The following is an 18123-nucleotide window of genomic DNA, read 5'->3' as shown; positions in this document are numbered from 1 at the left end:
TGCTGGGGTGAGCTGAATCTCCGTTTGCCGGTTGCTCTGTCTTCAGAATATTTCTGAGTACTGACATAGTCTTTTTGAAGCCTAGCGTCTTCAGGGCCTTTTTCACTGTCAGTCTGTTGGCTCTTATTTTCATAGGGTTTTTCACGGATTGCAGACAGCAGCCTTCCTGTCCTTTCCTATCTAGTTAGCTTGGGCCCCGTCTTTGCTCAGTCTATCTTTCTGTCTGTGTTGTGTTCTTTCTTCTTCCTTCACCGTCATTATATGTGGGGGGATGCCTTTTGCTTTGGGGTCTGCTCTGGGACAGCTTAGATTTCCCTTTCTGTCTTTAGGCTATCTAGTCCTCCGGCTGTGATCGAGGGGTCTAGGGCATCATAGGAACCCCCCACGGCTACTGCTAGTTGTGTTGATAGGCTCAGGGGTCTGCAATCCGATAGCTGCCAACCTCTCTGGTTTTCTGGACTTAGCTTGCATTTCTGTTTTTGCCTCCTACGGTGACTCAATCATAATAGAATCACCCGCCATACCGCAGATCCTAGGGTACTCAATAGCAGGAAAGTTGTGTGTTGTGTATATTCTTTCCTCTATATCTCTGAGGCCGTAGGGGGAATTTTTTTTTTTTCTCTCAATGGAGATAAAGCAATTGTCTGATCGTGTGGAGCAGCTCGCTGCGGAAGTGCGGGGAATTTCCGCCTAGCTTGCTCGTTCGCATGCTGTTGAATCAAAGATCCCTATACCTGATGTATTTTTTGGGGATTGATCTAAATTTTTGAGTTTCAAAAATAATTGTAACTTATTTTTTGCCTTGAAGCCTAACTCGTCAGGGACATCCGCGCAGCAGGTTAAAATTGTCATCTCTTTGCTGCGTGGCGATCCCCAGGATTGGGCGTTTTCTTTGAAACCAGATGATCCTATTCTGACTAATGTGAACACATTCTGTCAAGCCTTGGGGTTGTTGTATGATGAACCTAATGCTCTTGATCAGGCTGAAAAGACCCTGTTGGCATTGAACCAGGGTCGAGATTCTGCAGAGTTGTACTGTCAAAAGTTCCAAAAGTGGGCGGTCCTTACTACCTGGAATGATAATGCCTTGGCTGCTCTCTTTCGGAAGGGTTTGTCAGAAGCTGTAAAAGATACTATGGTGGGATTTCCTGTTCCCTCTGGTCTGGACGATTCTATGTCATTAGCCATTCAGGTTGATCGGCGTTTACGTGAACGCAGGATTGCACGAGAGGTGTTGCCACCGGTTGAACAGACGTCTGAACCTATGCAATGTGATAGAGTTTTGTCTAAGGCGCAACGTCAGGAGTTCAGAAGGCGTAATAAGCTGTGTTTTTTCTGTGGAGATGCCTCGCATATTATTTCTGTTTGTCCTAAACGAGAGAAACGCTTTGCACACACGTTTTCTGTTGGTGGTGTTCAACCTAAGTTTCTTCTGGCAATTACTCTGATCTGCTCCCTGTCCACATTTTCCACCAAGGCTTTTGTGGATTCGGGAGCAGCGCTAAACCTAATGGACTTGGATTTTGCTAAACGTTGTGGATTTCCTATGACACCTCTGCAGACGCCTATCCCTTTGAGGGGGATTGATGCTACTCCTTTGGCGAAAAATAAACCTCAGTTTTGGACCCAGGTGGTCATGCGGGTCGCCCCAGACCATCAAGAAAATTGCAGATTTTTGGTGTTGCATGGTCTGCATGATGCCGTTGTTCTGGGGTTTCCCTGGTTGCAAATTCATAATCCAGTTTTGGATTGGAAATCTGTGTCTGTGGTGAGTTGGGGTTGTCGGTGTGCCTTTAGTGAGGCTCCGTTTTTTTCCACCTCTCCTCAGTCGCATGATGTTCCTGACTATTTGGCGGACTTTTATGATGTACTTAGTGAGAATGAGTCTGCGTCCTTGCCTCCTCATAGGAGTTATGACTGTGCAATTGAACTGAGCCCGGGGTGTAAATTTCCCAAGGGTCGGCTCTTCAATTTATCTGTACCCGAGCACGAGGCTATGCGGTCCTATATTAAGGAGGCGTTGGAGAAGGGTCATATTAGACCATCCTCTTCACCCTTAGGTGCCGGGTTTTTTTTTTTGTGGCCAAAAAGGATGGTTCTTTAAGGCCTTGTATTGATTATCGTGCCCTCAACAAAATTACTATTAAATATCAGTATCCGTTACCCCTGATTTTGGATCTATTCTCTAGAGTTAGAGGTGCTTGCTGGTTTACCAAGCTTGACCTCAGGGGGGCGTATAATCTTATCCGCATTAAGCAGGGGGATGAACGGAAGACGGCGTTTAATACTCCGGAGGGACATTTTGAGTACCTGGTGATGCCTTTTGGGCTCACTAATGCCCCTTCTGTCTTCCAGTGCTTCATGAACGATATTTTCCGAGACTTTGTCGATAAATTTTTGAATATCTATCTGGATGATATTTTGATCTTCTCCAAGGATTGGGATTCTCTTGTGGAACATATTCGGACTGTGTTCCGGATCTTGAGGGAGAATTCCCTGTATGTCAAAGGATCGAAATGCCTTTTTGGGGTACAGAGGATTTCATTTTTGGGATTTATTTTGTCTCCGTCAACTATTGAAATGGACCCGGCCAAGGTACAGGCCATTTATGATTGGGTTCAGCCCACTTCTTTGAAGGCCCTCCAGAAGTTTTTGGGTTTTGCTAATTTTTATCGGAAATTTATAGCAAAATTTTCTAGTATTGCCAAGCCATTGACTGATCTGACTAAGAAGGGTGCTGATGTGTTGAATTGGTCTCCGGAGGCTGTTACTTCCTTTCAGGAGCTGAAGCGAAGATTTACCTCCGCCCCGGTTTTGCGGCAACCTGATGTCTCATTCTCATTCCAGGTAGAGGTGGATGCTTCTGAGATTGGTGCAGGAGCTGTTTTGTCCCAAAAGGATCCTGTAACATCTAAAATGAATCCCTGTGCTTTCTTTCCCCAAAAGTTCTCTCCATCTGAACGTAACTATGATGTGGGGAATAGGGAACTGTTGGCCATGAAATGGGCATTTGAGTAGTGGAGACATTGGTTGGAGGGAGCTAAACATCAAGTTGTGGTCCTCACTGACCACAAGAATTTGATTTACCTAGAGTCGGCTAAACGCTTGAACCCTAGACAGGCTAGGTGGGCCTTGTTTTTTACACATTTTGATTTTGTGGTCTCTTTTCTTCCTGGAACTAAGAATGTCAAGGCAGATGCCCTCTCTAGGAGCTTCTTTGCTGATTCTCCTGTGGTGACCAAGCCTGCTACCATCTTAGGTGAAGGGGTAGTTCTTTCTGCAATCTCGCCCGATTTGAGACTTGCTCTGCAAGAGTTCCAGGAGGACAAACCTGAGCGTTGTCCCAGTGGAAAGTTGTATGTTCCTGACCAGTGGAAGAAGAGAGTGATGTCTTAAGTTCATTGCTCTGCATTGGCTGGTCATCCAGGTATTTTTGGTACTAGAGATCTGGTGAGTCGCTCTTTTTGGTGGCCCGCCTTGTCTCGTGATGTCAGGAATTTTGTGCAGTCCTGTGGGCAGCGTCGGACTGGAACACCTTGGGCCCACCAGAGAAAATCATTCTTGGGGCCCACTATGTAGCTGCATAGAGTTAAATACCAGACCACCAATTATGCGGTAAAACACGCTAATATCCGGGTATAATATAAGGTTGTACATGTCTTAATTATGTAGCAGGAGTTGGGGTAGCCCCCTCATAGAATATAAAGCAGCCCCCTCACATAGTATAATGCAGCCATCTCATAGAATATAATGCAGCCATCTCATAGAATATAATACTGCCCCCCTCATAGGGTATAATACTGCCCCCCTCATAGGGAATAATGCACCCCCTCATAGGGTATAATGCACCCCCTCATAGGGTATAATGCTGCCCCCCTCATAGGGAATAATGCACCCCCTCATAGGGTATAATACTGCCCCCCTCATAGGGTATAATACTGCCCCCCTCATAGGGTATAATACTGCCCCCCTCATAGGGTATAATGCTGCCCTCCTCATAGGGTATAATGCTGCCTCCTCATAGGTTATAATGCTGCCCCCTCATAGGGTATAATACTGCCCCCCTCATAGGGTATAATACTGCCCCCCTCATAGGGAATAATGCACCCCCTCATAGGGTATAATGCTATATAGATATAGAGTTAGATAGATATAGATAGAAAGATAGATGTAGAAATAGATAGATATAGATAGTAGATAATGGATAGAAAGTAGATAATGGATAGATATAGATAGAAAGATTCATAGAGATAGATAGAGATAGATAGATAGAGATAGATAGAGATAGATATAAAGATAGATATAAAGATAGATATAGAAAGAAATATAGATAGATAGATCGATAGGTAGATAGATATAGAGATAGATAGAAAATAGATAATGGATAGATAGATATAGAGATAGATAGCTATAGATAGAAAGATATAGAGATAGATATATAGATAGAGATACATAATAGAAAGAGATAGATAATAGATAGAGATATACAGATATAATAATAATAATAATAATAATAATAATAATAATAATATAGACATATATAGATAGATATAGAGATAAATATATATAGATAGATGGCTATAAATAAAAATAGATATAGAGATATATATAGAGATAGATAGATATAGAGATAATAGATATAGAGATAGATAGATAGATAGATATAGATATAGATATAGAGATAATAGCTAGATATAGAGATATGTATAGAGATAGATAGATAGATAGATGGATAGATAGATATAGATAATAGAGATAATAGATAGATATAGAGATAGATGGATAGATCAATAGATAGATAGATAAAGAGAGAGAGATAGAGATAGATAGATAATGAGATATAGAGATAGATACAGAGATATAGTGTTAGATAGAAAGATAGATATAGAGATAGATAGATATAGAGATAGATAGATATAGAGATAGATGGATATAGAGATAGATAGATAGAGAGATAGATAGATATAGAGATAATATATAGATAGATTAGATATAGAGATAATATATAGATAGCTATAGAGAGAGAGCTATAGAGAGATATATAGAGATAGATATAGAGATAGATATAGAGATAGATATAGAGATAATAGATAGATATAGCGATAGATAGATATAGATATAAAGATAGATAGAGATAGAGAGAGCGGTAGATAGAGAGAGAGAGATAGATATAGAGAGAGATAGATACAGAGATTGATAAATAGATAGAGAGATAGATATAGATAATAGATAGAGATAGATAAAGATAGATAATATAGAGATAACAGATAGATATAGACATGGAGTAAGATAGAAAGATATAGAGATAGCTAGATAGATAGACATAATATATAGATATAGATATAGATAGATATAGAGATAGATAGCAAGATAGATATAGAGATAGATGTAGAGATAGAAAGATAGATATAGAGATAGAGCGATAGATAGAGATAGATATAGATAATAGATAGAGATAAATAGATAGATAGAGAAAGATAGATATAGAGATAGATATAGAGATAGAAAGATAGATAGATATACAGAGAGATAGATATAGAGATAGAGATAAATAGATAGATCGATATAGAGAGATATAGAGAGAAATAGATATAGATATAGAGATAATAGATATATATAGAGATAGATAGATATACTGTAGATATAGAGAGAGATAGATACAGAGAAAAGATATAGAGATAAATAGATAGAGAAAGATAGATAGATATATAGAGATAGAAAGATATAGAGATAGAGCAATAGATAGATATACAGAGAGATAGATATAGAGATAGATAGATATATAGATAGATATAGAGAGATATAGAGATAGAGCGATAGATAGCGAGAGATATAGATATAGAGATAGATAGATACAGAGAAAAGATATAGAGATAGATAATGGATAGATAAATAGATATGTATAGAGATAGATAGATATAGATATTAGATAGAGATATATATATATAGATAAAGATAGATAGATATAGATGGTAGCTAGATAGATAATAAATATAGAGATAATAGATATAGAGATAGATAGAGTAAGATAGATAGATATAGAGATAGATAGATAGACATAATAGAAAGATATAGAGATAGATAGATAGATGTAGAGATAGAAAGATAGATATAAAGATAGAGCGATAGATAGATAGAGATAGATAGATATAGATAATAGATAGAGATAGAAAGATAGATAGATATAAGAGAGATAGAGAGAGATATATATAGTGAGAGAGAGATAGATAGATAGATAGAGACAGATAGAGAGAGTGAGAGAGATATAAAAAAAAAAAGCAAAACACAATACTCACCTCTCCTCCTCGCTCCCACGCTGATCCCGGCTTCAGTGTCAGGAGCTGCCCCCTCTGCCAGACACACAGCGGGTGCGCGATGTAGTGACGTCATCGCGCACTGGCTGTGAGTCAGGAGCAGAGGGGACTGAGGGCGGCGCCGGCCCTGATGCAGAGCGGCTTACTGGGCTGGGGGCGGGGCCTCTGGGGGTGGAGACCTGAAATGATATTCACTGCTTCGCAGTGAATATTCATTTCTCTTTAGCAGCGGGGACAGGGGCTCCTGCCTCCTGACACCCGCTGCTACTCCGCTGGCAGGGGCCCCCATAGCAGCTGCATGGTGTGTGACACACCACTGGCTGGGGGCCCCTGGAGCAGCGGGGGCCCTAGGCAACTGCTGGCCCTGTATGCCAGCAGGTGCCAGGGCCCACCAGATGCCAGGGCCCACCGGAGAATCCTCCGGTTCTCCGGTGGGCCAGTCCGACGCTGCCTGTGGGACTTGCTCCCGGTCTAAATCTTGTTCTCGCTCTAGTGGGTTGTTGATGCCTTTGCCGGTCCCCAGAAGGCCATGGACCCATATTTCAATGGATTTCATCTTTGATATGCCGGTCTCTCAAAGAATGACTGTTATTTGGGTGATTTGTGATAGGTTCTCTAAGATGGTTCATCTTGTACCACTGCCTAAATTGCCGTCTTCCTCTGAGTTGGTGCCCCTGTTTTTGCAACAGGTGGTTTGCTTGCACGGGATTCCTGAGAACATTGTATCTGACAGAGGAGTTCAGTTTGTGTCTAGATTTTGGAGGACTTTCTGTTCCAAGCTGGGAATTCAGTTGTCCTTCTCCTCTGCTTTTCACCCTCAGACCAATGGGCAGACAGAGAGAACAAACCAGACCTTGGAGTCGTATTTGAGATGTTTTATTTCCGCTGATCAGGATGATTGGGTTTCATTTTTGCCCTTGGCCGAATTTGCTTTAAATAATAGAGCTAGTTCTGCCACTTTGATGTCACCTTTTTTTGTAACTTTGGGTTTCATCCTCGATTTTCTTCAGGGCAGGTGGAGCCTTCTGCCTGCCCAGGTGTTGACACTGTGGTGGAGAGAATGCACCAGATCTGGGACCAAGTGGTGGATAAGTTATCTCTCTCCCAGGAAAAGGCCCAGCGGTTTTCCAATCGACATAGGACCATTGGTCCCCAGTTTAAGATTGGTGATATGGTGTGGTTATCATCAAAAAATATTGCTATGAAGGTGGCTTCTAATAAGTTTAAGCCTAGATTTATTGGACCTTACAAGATTTTGGAGATTATTAATCCGGTCTCTTTTCTTTTGGCTCTTCCTGTCACATTTAAAATCCATAATGTGTTCCATAAGTCCTTGTTGAAGAGGTTTGTTGAACCAGTTGTTCCTGGGGTGGCACCTCCGGACCGTGTATTGGTTGAAGGTAACATGGAATATGAGGTAGAGAAAATACTGGACTCCCGTCTGGCTAGACGGAGACTCCAATATTTGGTTAAGTGGAAGGGTTATGGTCAGGAGGATAATTCCTGGGTCTCTGCCTCTGATATTCAAGCCAAAAGATTGGTGCGTGCCTTTCATCGGGCTCACCCTGATCGCCCTGGTGGCGTGGTGGAGGGTTCAGTGACCCCTCCTCAAGGGGGAGGTACTGTTGTGAGATCATTTTCCCCTTCGTCACTGAGGTCTGGTGAACTCCCTATTCTGGTAAAGGAAGGTAATGAGCCTCATTATCAAGCACCTGAGCCTAATGATGATGACTGGCTGAGAGGAGTCACTGACTGGATATAAGGCTGCTGACACCCTTCTGCCCTGCGGGTGATTTCTCTGTGGACTTCTAGGACAACAGTCTGATTCCTGCTCCTCTAAAGCTAAGTTTTCTGCTTTGCCTTTTTGCATTTGTGTTTTGTTTTTGTTTGCCTTGCTTTTCTGGATTCTGCCATTCCCTGCTGGGGTGAACTGAATCTCCTTTTGCCGGTTGCTCTGTCTTCAGAATATTCCTGAGTACTGACATAGTCTTTTTGAAGCCTAGCGTCTTCAGGGCCTTTTTCACTGTCAGTCTGTTGGCTCTTATTTTCATAGGGTTTTTCACGGATTGCAGACAGCAGCCTTCCTGTCCTTTCCTATCTAGTTAGCTTGGACCCCGTCTTTGCTCAGTCTATCTTTCTGTCTGTGTTGTGTTCTTTCTTCTTGCTTCACCGTCATTATATGTGGGGGGCTGCCTTTTGCTTTCGGGTCTGCTCTGGGACAGTTTAGATTTCCCTTTCTGTCTTTAGGCTATCTAGTCCTCCGGCTGTGATCGAGGGGTCTAGGGCATCGTAGGAACCCCCCACGGCTACTGCTAGTTGTGTTGATAGGCTAAGGGGTCTGCAATCTGATAGCTGCCAACCTCTCTGGTTTTCTGGACTTAGCTTGCATTTCTGTTTTTGCCTCCTACGGTGACTCAATCATAACAGAGGTTCTTTATCCAACATCCGCACAATCTTGCGCTGAAATCTCTTGTCAATTTTTCTTTTCTGTCCACATCTAGGGAGGTTAGCCACAGTGCCATGGGCTTTAAACTTCTTGATGACACTGCGCACGGTAGACACAGGAACATTCAGGTCTTTGGAGATGGACTTGTAGCCTTGAGATTGCTCGTGCTTCCTCACAATTTGGTTTCTCAAGTCCTCAGACAGTTCTTTGGTCTTCTTTCTTTTCTCCATGCTCAATGTGGTACACACAAGGACACAGGACAGAGGTTGTGTCAACTTTAATCCATGTTAACTGGCTGCAAGTGTGATTTAGTTATTGCCAACACCTGTTAGGTGCCACAGGTAAGTTACAGGTGATGTTAATTACACAAATTAGAGAAGCATCACATGATTTTTCGAACAGTGCCAATACTTTTGTCCACCCTCTTTTTTATGTTTGGTGTGGAATTATATCCAATTTGGCTTTAGGACAATTCTTTTTGTGTTTTTTCATTTAAGACAAATTAAATGAAGTTAATAATACCAAAGAATTTGTGTTTGCAGTCATTTTCAGGAAGAAACTGAGTATTATCTGACAGAATGGCAGGGGTGTCAATACTTTTGGCCACAACTGTAGATAGATAGATAGATAGATAGATAGATAGATAGATAGATATGGGATAGATAGATAGATATGGGATAGATAAATAGATAGATAGATATGGGATAGATAGATAGATAGATAGATAGATATTATATAGATAGATAAAATGTATATTATAGAGTGTGTGTTTATTCTTAGTTGCAAACTATGAAATATACATAGAAAACAAATAGAAATATAAGCCCCCATTTCTTATGGTGAAAAAATGATCTTCCAGCATAGAAGATACCTCGAAGTAGCGACACAATTTTCTTTTGTCACCAATTCCATGCTAATCCAATGACCTTTTAGGTATAAGAAGTGAGGAATATATTATCCCAAACAGGTCCCTTGCTCTACAATAAGCCCGTCTGTTCCAGAATCGGGGTGAGATTTCTTGTCGCAGTCAGGCCAGATCACGTCTGCAGCCTCTGACGAAGGAGAGCAGCTATTTGCCTCTAGTTCTTCCACTCACGCTGAGCTTTACCATTCTGTATGTGCCGCCATGCACTGTGGAATTTATATCCAACTGATCAAACTGATAACAGCAAACTAGATGAGCTTTTATGACTACGTAGAAAGATTAGGGACAAAATAAAATTTCATTGAACAGTTGTGGATCTGTCAGTTGAATATTTGTTATTACCCACATTTTAGACTTTTGGAATTAAATATATATTACAATTTTACAAATGTTTTTATAGTAAGAGAAAAAAATGAAAATTTCTCCTAAACTACTGCTTGGTATTCCTTGTATGTAAGGGACAGGTGATGGGTGGTAACCATTGCGGCCATTTTGAAGTTGGCCATTTTGGATCCAACTTTTTTTCCAATGGGAAGAGGGTCATGTGACACATCAAACTTATTGAGAATTTCAAAAGAAAAACAATGGTGTGCTTGGTTTTAATGTAACTTTATTCTTTCATGAGTTCTTTACAAGTTTATGACCAGTTATAAAATGTGTTCAAAGTGCTGCCCATTGTGTTGGATTGTCAATGCAACCCTCTTCTCCCACTCTTGGCACACTGATAGCAACACTGCCGAAGAAATGCTAGCACAGGCATTTCTAGTGCTGCACATCCTCATCAAAATGCCAGGTTTTAGACGTTCAAAACAAACATAACAAAAAGACTAATTTCAGAACTTTAGGGCTCGCTCACTTGACCGTAGATTCTCACATCCATCTCTGATCAGTGTTTTATCCGAATGTCAGCATAGAGCGATCCAATTATCTCCTATGAATTTCTCCATGTGATCTATTCTGTGAATCCACAGAAATTGGACTGCACTTGGATGTCAACCAAGTGCAGTCCAATGTTTCCCATGCACCCGTAGACTTGAATGGTTGGATGGCTTTCAATTTAGAAGTGAATTTGCAGCCTGCTGTGATTTTTTTCACCGACAGATTTTGTGATGTTGAGCATCAGCACCGCTCCATGGAATAACATTGGCCAATAAAACATCAAACAGCACTCATCCAATGCATAAGTCATAACAGCAAGAGAATGGCCCAACAAGACTTGGCAATCTTAGCCCACTTTTTCTTGCAGAAGAGATCCAAATCTGTCAGATTGCCTGGGTATATCCTATCCTGTACAGCCTTCTTCAGGTCACTCACGTAATTTAATTTGGATTCAGGTCGAGCCATTCCAAAACTTTGATCTTCTTCAGGCAAAGCCACTGTTCTGTTGATTTTGAGATATTCTTAACCCCTTCACCACCAAGTCTGATTTCTCCTTTCTGACCAATCTCGATTTTACAATTCTCTCCACTGTTACTCCATATGGAATAACGCTGCAATGAATCCCAGTGAATCTGAGAATGTTATTAATTACACATGATACTTTATGTTAGTTGCAAATTTTGGTAGATATTTTTTTGCATATACTTGTGAAATTATCAGAATTTTGGCTAATTGTGAAATTTTCAGACTTTCAATTTTTGCATCCTTAAACCAGTCAAGCTATAAAAAATAATTACAGTACTTATTTGGACAATAAGATGCAATGGACCAGCACTCTCTTTAGAGAAGGAACGTAGAAAACGTAGAACGTAGAATGTAGAAAAAAAAATTATAAAATGTGGTCATACTGTACTTGTATGGGGGGTTGCTGCTGACACTGTTACAGTGGTGGTATTGTCCCCTAATTCTGTACTAATATCCCGCATCCTGATAGATATGTCACCATCCAGGTATATATGGCCCCCTATCCAGGAATATATGACCCCATACAGGTATATATGTATCCCCTTTCCTGGTATACATGACAATCCAATTCTGTATACAAGGACCCAGCCCCATCCTGATATAAATGGCCCCTATCCCCATCTGTCCTGCGTGTAGGACTTCAATAAAACGGTGCCAAATGTGGCACATGCGCAGATCGAGGTTTTGGCTAGGTGAAATATTTACTGAGCTAAAATCTCTACTTGCGCATGTGTTGCCTGTGGTGCCATAGGATGTCGACTCGCACTGCCCACGCAGAATTTTTCAAAAGGAGACAGGACACTGAATAATCAGTGATCTGTACAAGAAGCAGATAAGGCTGGTGGGGGGTGGAGAAACAGAAGAAGATCCTGCCCCGCATCCTGCCCTGAAGCATACAGAAGATGTAATTTTCTGAAAACTTTGCAAGCTGAGAATTCATCAGCCACTGCTCGGATCACTTCACATCAGGTATCAGATTAATCAGCATCACAGCGCTATTATGGCCATGCCTTTTACTTATAAGGCTAAATCCTCCGGACAGGTTCTCTTTAAACTGTAGGTTTTATTGAATGCTTTAAGTATTATTATTAACACAGTGGTACATTTCTTCGAAAATTCAAAAGAAACAATTTACTAATAAGTCACTGTACAGCCTAAAACATTAATGTATGCAAAGAGTGGTAATTGACCAAGCAACAGGAACCACTAATTATAGAATACCCTATTAAAGAGGTTTTCAGGTTTCGGAAAACCCTTTTCCCCTGGTTACAGTTTGTATATAAAAAAGTTTTGGCTATAGCGCTTTCAAATTTACATCAGCATTGCAGACAACAACGGGCAACGGGAGCAGCGACAGAGACTCAGCACTGAAACCAGAGAGAGTGATTAAAGTGATTTTTTAAAGCAATCTGCAGCTGGGGAACACGGGTTTTCTGAAACCGAAAAAATCCTTTAACTAATGCCATGATAATCAGAATCCACAAAAGAAAAAAGGTAGCACTCATCGAGTTGAGGAAATTTCACACATTTATTGACATATAAATCACGTCGGGCCGGGGGAGTGACATAAGGAGTGCAGAAAGGCTGACAACGGCCGTTTCGCGCTACCCGTCGAAGCGCTCGTGTAGCGCGGAATGGCCGTTGTCAGCCTTTCTGCACTCCTTGTGTCATTTCCCCGGCCCGACATGTGATTTATATGTCAATAAATGTGTGAAGTTTCCTCAACTCAATGAGTGCTACCTTTTTTCTTTTGTGGATTCTGAGGATCGTCTAGTTCCAGGTCAAGCACCCGAGTCTACCAGTTGTCAGCTTCCCGCACACCGTGCACCATTCATGAGTACACAGTAACAACGGTGCCATCCACGTTTTTTATTGATTTATTTAATGACATGATAATGTCATTTGTTTTTAAAGTTATCCTTGTGGAAATCGGCCGTTTCAGTGGAAGCCAAAATATGAACTCCTATCACTGTGATGCTCTGCTCTGTCTTGGTCATCTGGGCAGGGCTACAGCAGTGAACAGTGGCTGTAATCAGTGTCTTTTCTAATTTGTCTACCGTTTTTGATTGACATCCTTTTCATCACATATACAATTCCAAACATTTGAATACTCTTAATGCTTTATGAAGCCACCATATCGGAAGAATGTCTATGAGTTTGATGGAAGCTCATGCTTCTACCATGTCATTTATATGGAACTAAGATACTTATGGATCACTCTAAAAGCTGATTGCTACAGAATGCTGTGATTTTATTAGAATACTAATGTATGCTGCTGGAGAAAATAGCGCAATAGTGTCTTATCCGAGAAACAAATGATTGAAATTATAGCATTGTACTCAAGAGATTGAGCCACAAAACAGGCTTGTAGAGATATCCACTGCAGCAGATCCAACGGTCAACTCTTGACCAACCGAAGATAAAAAAATGGGTAGATTGTGGATTTATTCTGCGCTGCTGAATGATTCAAGGTCTAAAACATGTAGCCATTCAATTGTGTATTTATTCATTGCGTTTCAAAGTACACGACTTCTTCATCAGGAGCACCACCACAATATACTTCCTTATTGCAGATTCAGTCTTCCCAGCCTGGTGCAGGACTACAATTTTGTTTCTGGTGTCATTTGACAGCTCTTTGGTCTTCACCATAGTGGAGTTTGGAGTGTGATTGTTTGAGGTTGTGGGCAGGTGTCTTTTATACTGTTCAAACAGGTGGCATTAATACAGGTAATGAATAGAGGACAGAGGAGCCTCTTAAAGAAGAAGTTACAGGTCTGTGAGAGCCAGAAATCTTGCATGTTTTTAGGTGACCAAATACTTATTTTCCACCATAAGTTGCAAAATAAATCTTGCCAAATCTCACAAGGTGATTTTCTGAATTTGTTTTCTCATTTTGACTCTCATAGTTGTGGTCTACCTATGATGTCATTTACAGGTGTCGCTCATCTTTATAAGTGGGAGAACTTGTACATTTGGTGGCTGACTAAATACTTTTTTTCCCCCACTGTAATTGCTGGGAAAAGTTCATTAAAGGAGCAGTTTAGTCAAAAGAATGCATCTATAAATGTTCTAAAAAATAACGTCTCAAGGCATAAACCAATATACTTCAATTATATAAGGTTTCCTGATCTGGATATATTGGTTCAAGGTCCTTGCTGATCCACTTCTAGTTGTGCACCACACAGTAGAGTTTACTGTATGGCCACACCATCAGTGCTGTCCATACTTGGGGCTCTTTGACTCACCTATTTCACTACCTAAACTAATTTTTTTATATCACAGTCCACGTATAAAGGATGGAGCAAACATTAATATTAAAATGAGTAGTTAGCCAGCCCCACTTGATGCAAATCTCAGATCCTGTACCTGCCCCAATGTTAAGAGCCAAAACAATAGTTATTAGTGGATAAATTAAGGATATTTGTAAGATATGTAGTTTACTGTTTATAACATTTATAGCAATAATTTGAAATGGACTTTTACTCTATTACTAAAATTATTCATCCCGGATTATGGGTCATCCACCACTACAGGGTCTTATGGAGGTATTTGTCTTAGTCCTTATTTCTTCATGTCAAAATCTGCTTGTATCATTTATATATGATTTGAAAATGTTTGTTGAGGAACACTTTGCAAGAACCTTAAGCGATTACTGAGTATTCCTACCACATATGATGCATTAAAGAAGTTGTCTATGTGAGTAAAGCCATTTTTATATACATTAATGCTGATGCATTCTTTATTAGTTAAAGTGTTGAATGGCTGCAAATTTCTCTTGAGAACCTCAAACATCCATGCCTTCCTTGGACAGGCAATTAATTTTAATGGATACCATGTCATGCTTTATTTCTCCTGTGGTGACACTGAAGAAAAAAATAAAATTTGCTACCAGATTCCCCTTCAAATTACATTTAATTGCTGGGTGTCCCAGCAGGGGGGCATCCCGTAATCAGCTTTTTTAAAATAGATATGATAGTGAAATTGGAGAAATTTTCTAAATAAGCATATATACGGGATGAGATAAAATGTCCTTTGTTGATAAATGGTGGTCCTGATGCTAAATTTGGCAAGATTTTCTAAGCCAGAAGTTAATTTTTGGGTTTTACTTTCCCAAATTTTTATCTTCCGTAAGCTATAGTCGAAAACATTTTTTAATATTTTAACTGTTTTTACAGCTGCAATCTCCATAAAAATGACCGTGAATAGTAAGGTGGAGTTAGGCTACTTTCACACTTGCTTTTTTTTGCAGCGCGTTTTTTCCCGCATAAAAACACATGGAAAAAAAGCATACAAATGCTGCATTTTTTTCAAGCATTTTTATGCGCATGCATAAAAAAACGCAGCGTTTTTATGCGTTTGTATGTGTTTTTAGTGCGTTTTTACCGCGTTTGCGGTTTTTCCAACATTAGTTGGCCTCACCAAAAAAATCAAGATAGGGTTAGGATTAACACTAACCCAAAACCATGACTTTACTAACCCTAACCCTAACCCTTAACCAAACCATACTAACCCTAACCCTAACCCTAGCCCTTAACCAAACCTTACTAACCCTAACCCTAACCCTTAACCAAACCCTACTAACCCTAACCCTAACCCTTAACCAAACCCTACTAACCCTAACCCAAACCCTAACCCTAAACCCTAACTAACCCTAAACCCTAACCCTTAACCAAATCATACTAACCCTAACCCAAACCCTAACCCTAAACCCCCTTAACTAACCCTAACTCTAACCCAAACCCCTAATTTCCATTGTCTAACCAATGGTCAACAAAAAAATGCATGCGCAAAAGAACACATACATGAGCATGCCAATGCGCACGTATGCGCACCCATAGACTTACAATGGGTGTCTTGCTGTAAAAAAACACATTGCACGCGCGCATGCGTTTTTTTGAGGCAAGTCGGACGCCCAAAAAATGCAACAGGATGCATTTTGTGCACCCGAGCGCACACCACAAAATAAACGCATGCGCGTAAAAATGCATACAAACGCATGCGGTTTTTTCCCCTATATTTTGCATGGGATGCGCTAAAATACAGCGTAAAAAAACGCAGGTGTGAAACCAGCCTAAGACAATAAGTTTGGACATCGGCAAATGATATGGAAACATTGGTACAAATGAGCTGTTGTATAAAATCTAAAACTAGCACTGAAGTGCAATTTATTGCTGTAGTCAGTTTTTAGCCTTTGAATCCTGGCCAGAGCCTTGACTGATGCTTAAAAGCAAAGAATGGATACTTTGATAGATAGACTCCTCGGTGCTTAGCACTCTTTCGTTTGATGTAGTGTGAAAGTGGCTTCCAACAATTTAATGACAACAAAACTGAGCTCTGATCTTTGGAAAGTTGACTCATAGAAGCAAACTGTGCCATGTATTTTAATGAAGAGTTCCTTACAGTTGAAATGTGGAGATGTAGCGATAAAGAATTGCATTTCCGAACTTAAAAACTTAACATTTGCTTTTTCTTTCAATGCAGAATCCTCTTCACCTGCAGCTCAGCATTGAAAATTCCCTCACGTCAAATGCCGATGTCACACTCTCCATCCTTACAATGAACAACTGGTACAACTATAGCATACTCCTATGCCAAGAAGACTGGAATATTACCGATTTTCTCACTCTGGCGCAGAATAATTCTAGGTTCCATCTTGGATTAATTTTAAATATTACTGTAAATCTCACACTGACAAATGACATTATAAGCTATCTGCAATATAACCTGGACAGTATCAAGGACACCACATCCACCATTGTTATGTTTGGTTGCGATATGGAAGACACGAGACGAATTTTTGAAACAACGACGCAATATGGAATGATATTACCAGAATTTTATTGGATTTTTGGAGACTCGCAGAATGTTGATGAACTTAGGACTGAAGGATTACCATTAGGACTGATTGCTCATGGAACAACTGCAGCGTCCTACTTTGAACACTACGTGCAGGATGCAATGGAATTAATAGCCAGAGCCGTTGCCACTGCGACAATGGATCAACCAGAGTTGGCGCTTATTCCCAGCACAATGAACTGCATGAATAGAGACAGTCTGAATCTTACTTCTGGGCAATACTTATCCAGGTATGGCTTAATAGTGTGTTACATTGTTGTCCCACATTACTGTAAAATGTGGGATATCAGGATTGATCAGGTTTAAAATATTGAGTAGAACTGAAAGACACCACTCCAATCAAAGTTTTTATCCTCTTAATATATTGCAATCATCATATTATATAGCTCTGTGTATTAAAATTGTTCATTTTCCCTTTCTACACAGTTAATTCTTTTTTCTCTGCTCTTTTCACTGCATGAGTCATCTCCCTCTTCACCTCTGGACCTAGCTGCTCTACACCTCCCCCCTGCCAGGGACTTTGCAGTGATGTAGAATTGTAGTTCTAATGATGACTCATGCATGGAAAAGAGACTCCATGTTTCTTCAAAGAGGTTATAAGGATCAGACAGTTTTTATTCACATGATGTCATAGAGTCAGTAGAAAAGAGAAGAATTAGCTGGGTACAAGGGCAAAAGAGCAATTTTACTGTAAGTGCATAGTGCTACATGATATGATGATTGCAATCTATTAAGAGGATAAACATTTTGAATGGGAAAAAAAATTAGAAAAAAGGAGGATGGGTACAACAACAAAAATCATGATGTGTATACAATGGTGCTGCTCACCGTGTGTCAAAACAACAATGTATGATTTAGAAGAAAAAGAAGAACATTAATTGGAGTTTGTGCATTAGCAATGGCAAAAAAGTATTGAAATGTAGAGCTATATTAATACATTAAAAGCATTATAAAATAAGCCACACCAAAAACATGTCCCAAAAATATAATGCTGTGGTTTTCTTGTTATGTTTTTAATGTATTTGTATTGCTCGGATGAGAGAAAATACGACCGTGTGACCCTAGCCTTAGATTTAGTTAAGGAAAAGCAAACCATCTTCTATTTGATTTTAAACATTTAAGGCTAGTTTCACACTAGCGTATGGCAGAGCTGCGGAGGGATGTGGACTTCCTCCATG

General features: G+C 40.2%; 1 protein-coding gene across 3 annotated transcripts in view; it reads left to right on the top strand.

Annotated features, from left to right (window-relative positions):
- GRIN3A (glutamate ionotropic receptor NMDA type subunit 3A) overlaps positions 1 to 18123 on the top strand; it is an 822030-nt gene that overhangs the window by 320393 nt on the left and 483514 nt on the right. For all 3 annotated transcript variants that reach the window (XM_073552433.1, XM_073552434.1, XM_073552435.1), the window contains one exon: positions 16571 to 17175. In XM_073552433.1, the coding sequence (XP_073408534.1) occupies positions 16571 to 17175 (605 nt within the window). The remainder of the gene's footprint in view (positions 1 to 16570; positions 17176 to 18123) is intronic.

Source organism: Dendrobates tinctorius, unplaced genomic scaffold (assembly GCF_039654945.1).
Source record: "Dendrobates tinctorius isolate UK_male_01 unplaced genomic scaffold, ASM3965494v1 ptg000191l, whole genome shotgun sequence".
Lineage (NCBI taxonomy): Eukaryota > Metazoa > Chordata > Amphibia > Anura > Dendrobatidae > Dendrobates > Dendrobates tinctorius.
This window is presented reverse-complemented; position numbering and strand designations above follow the sequence as displayed.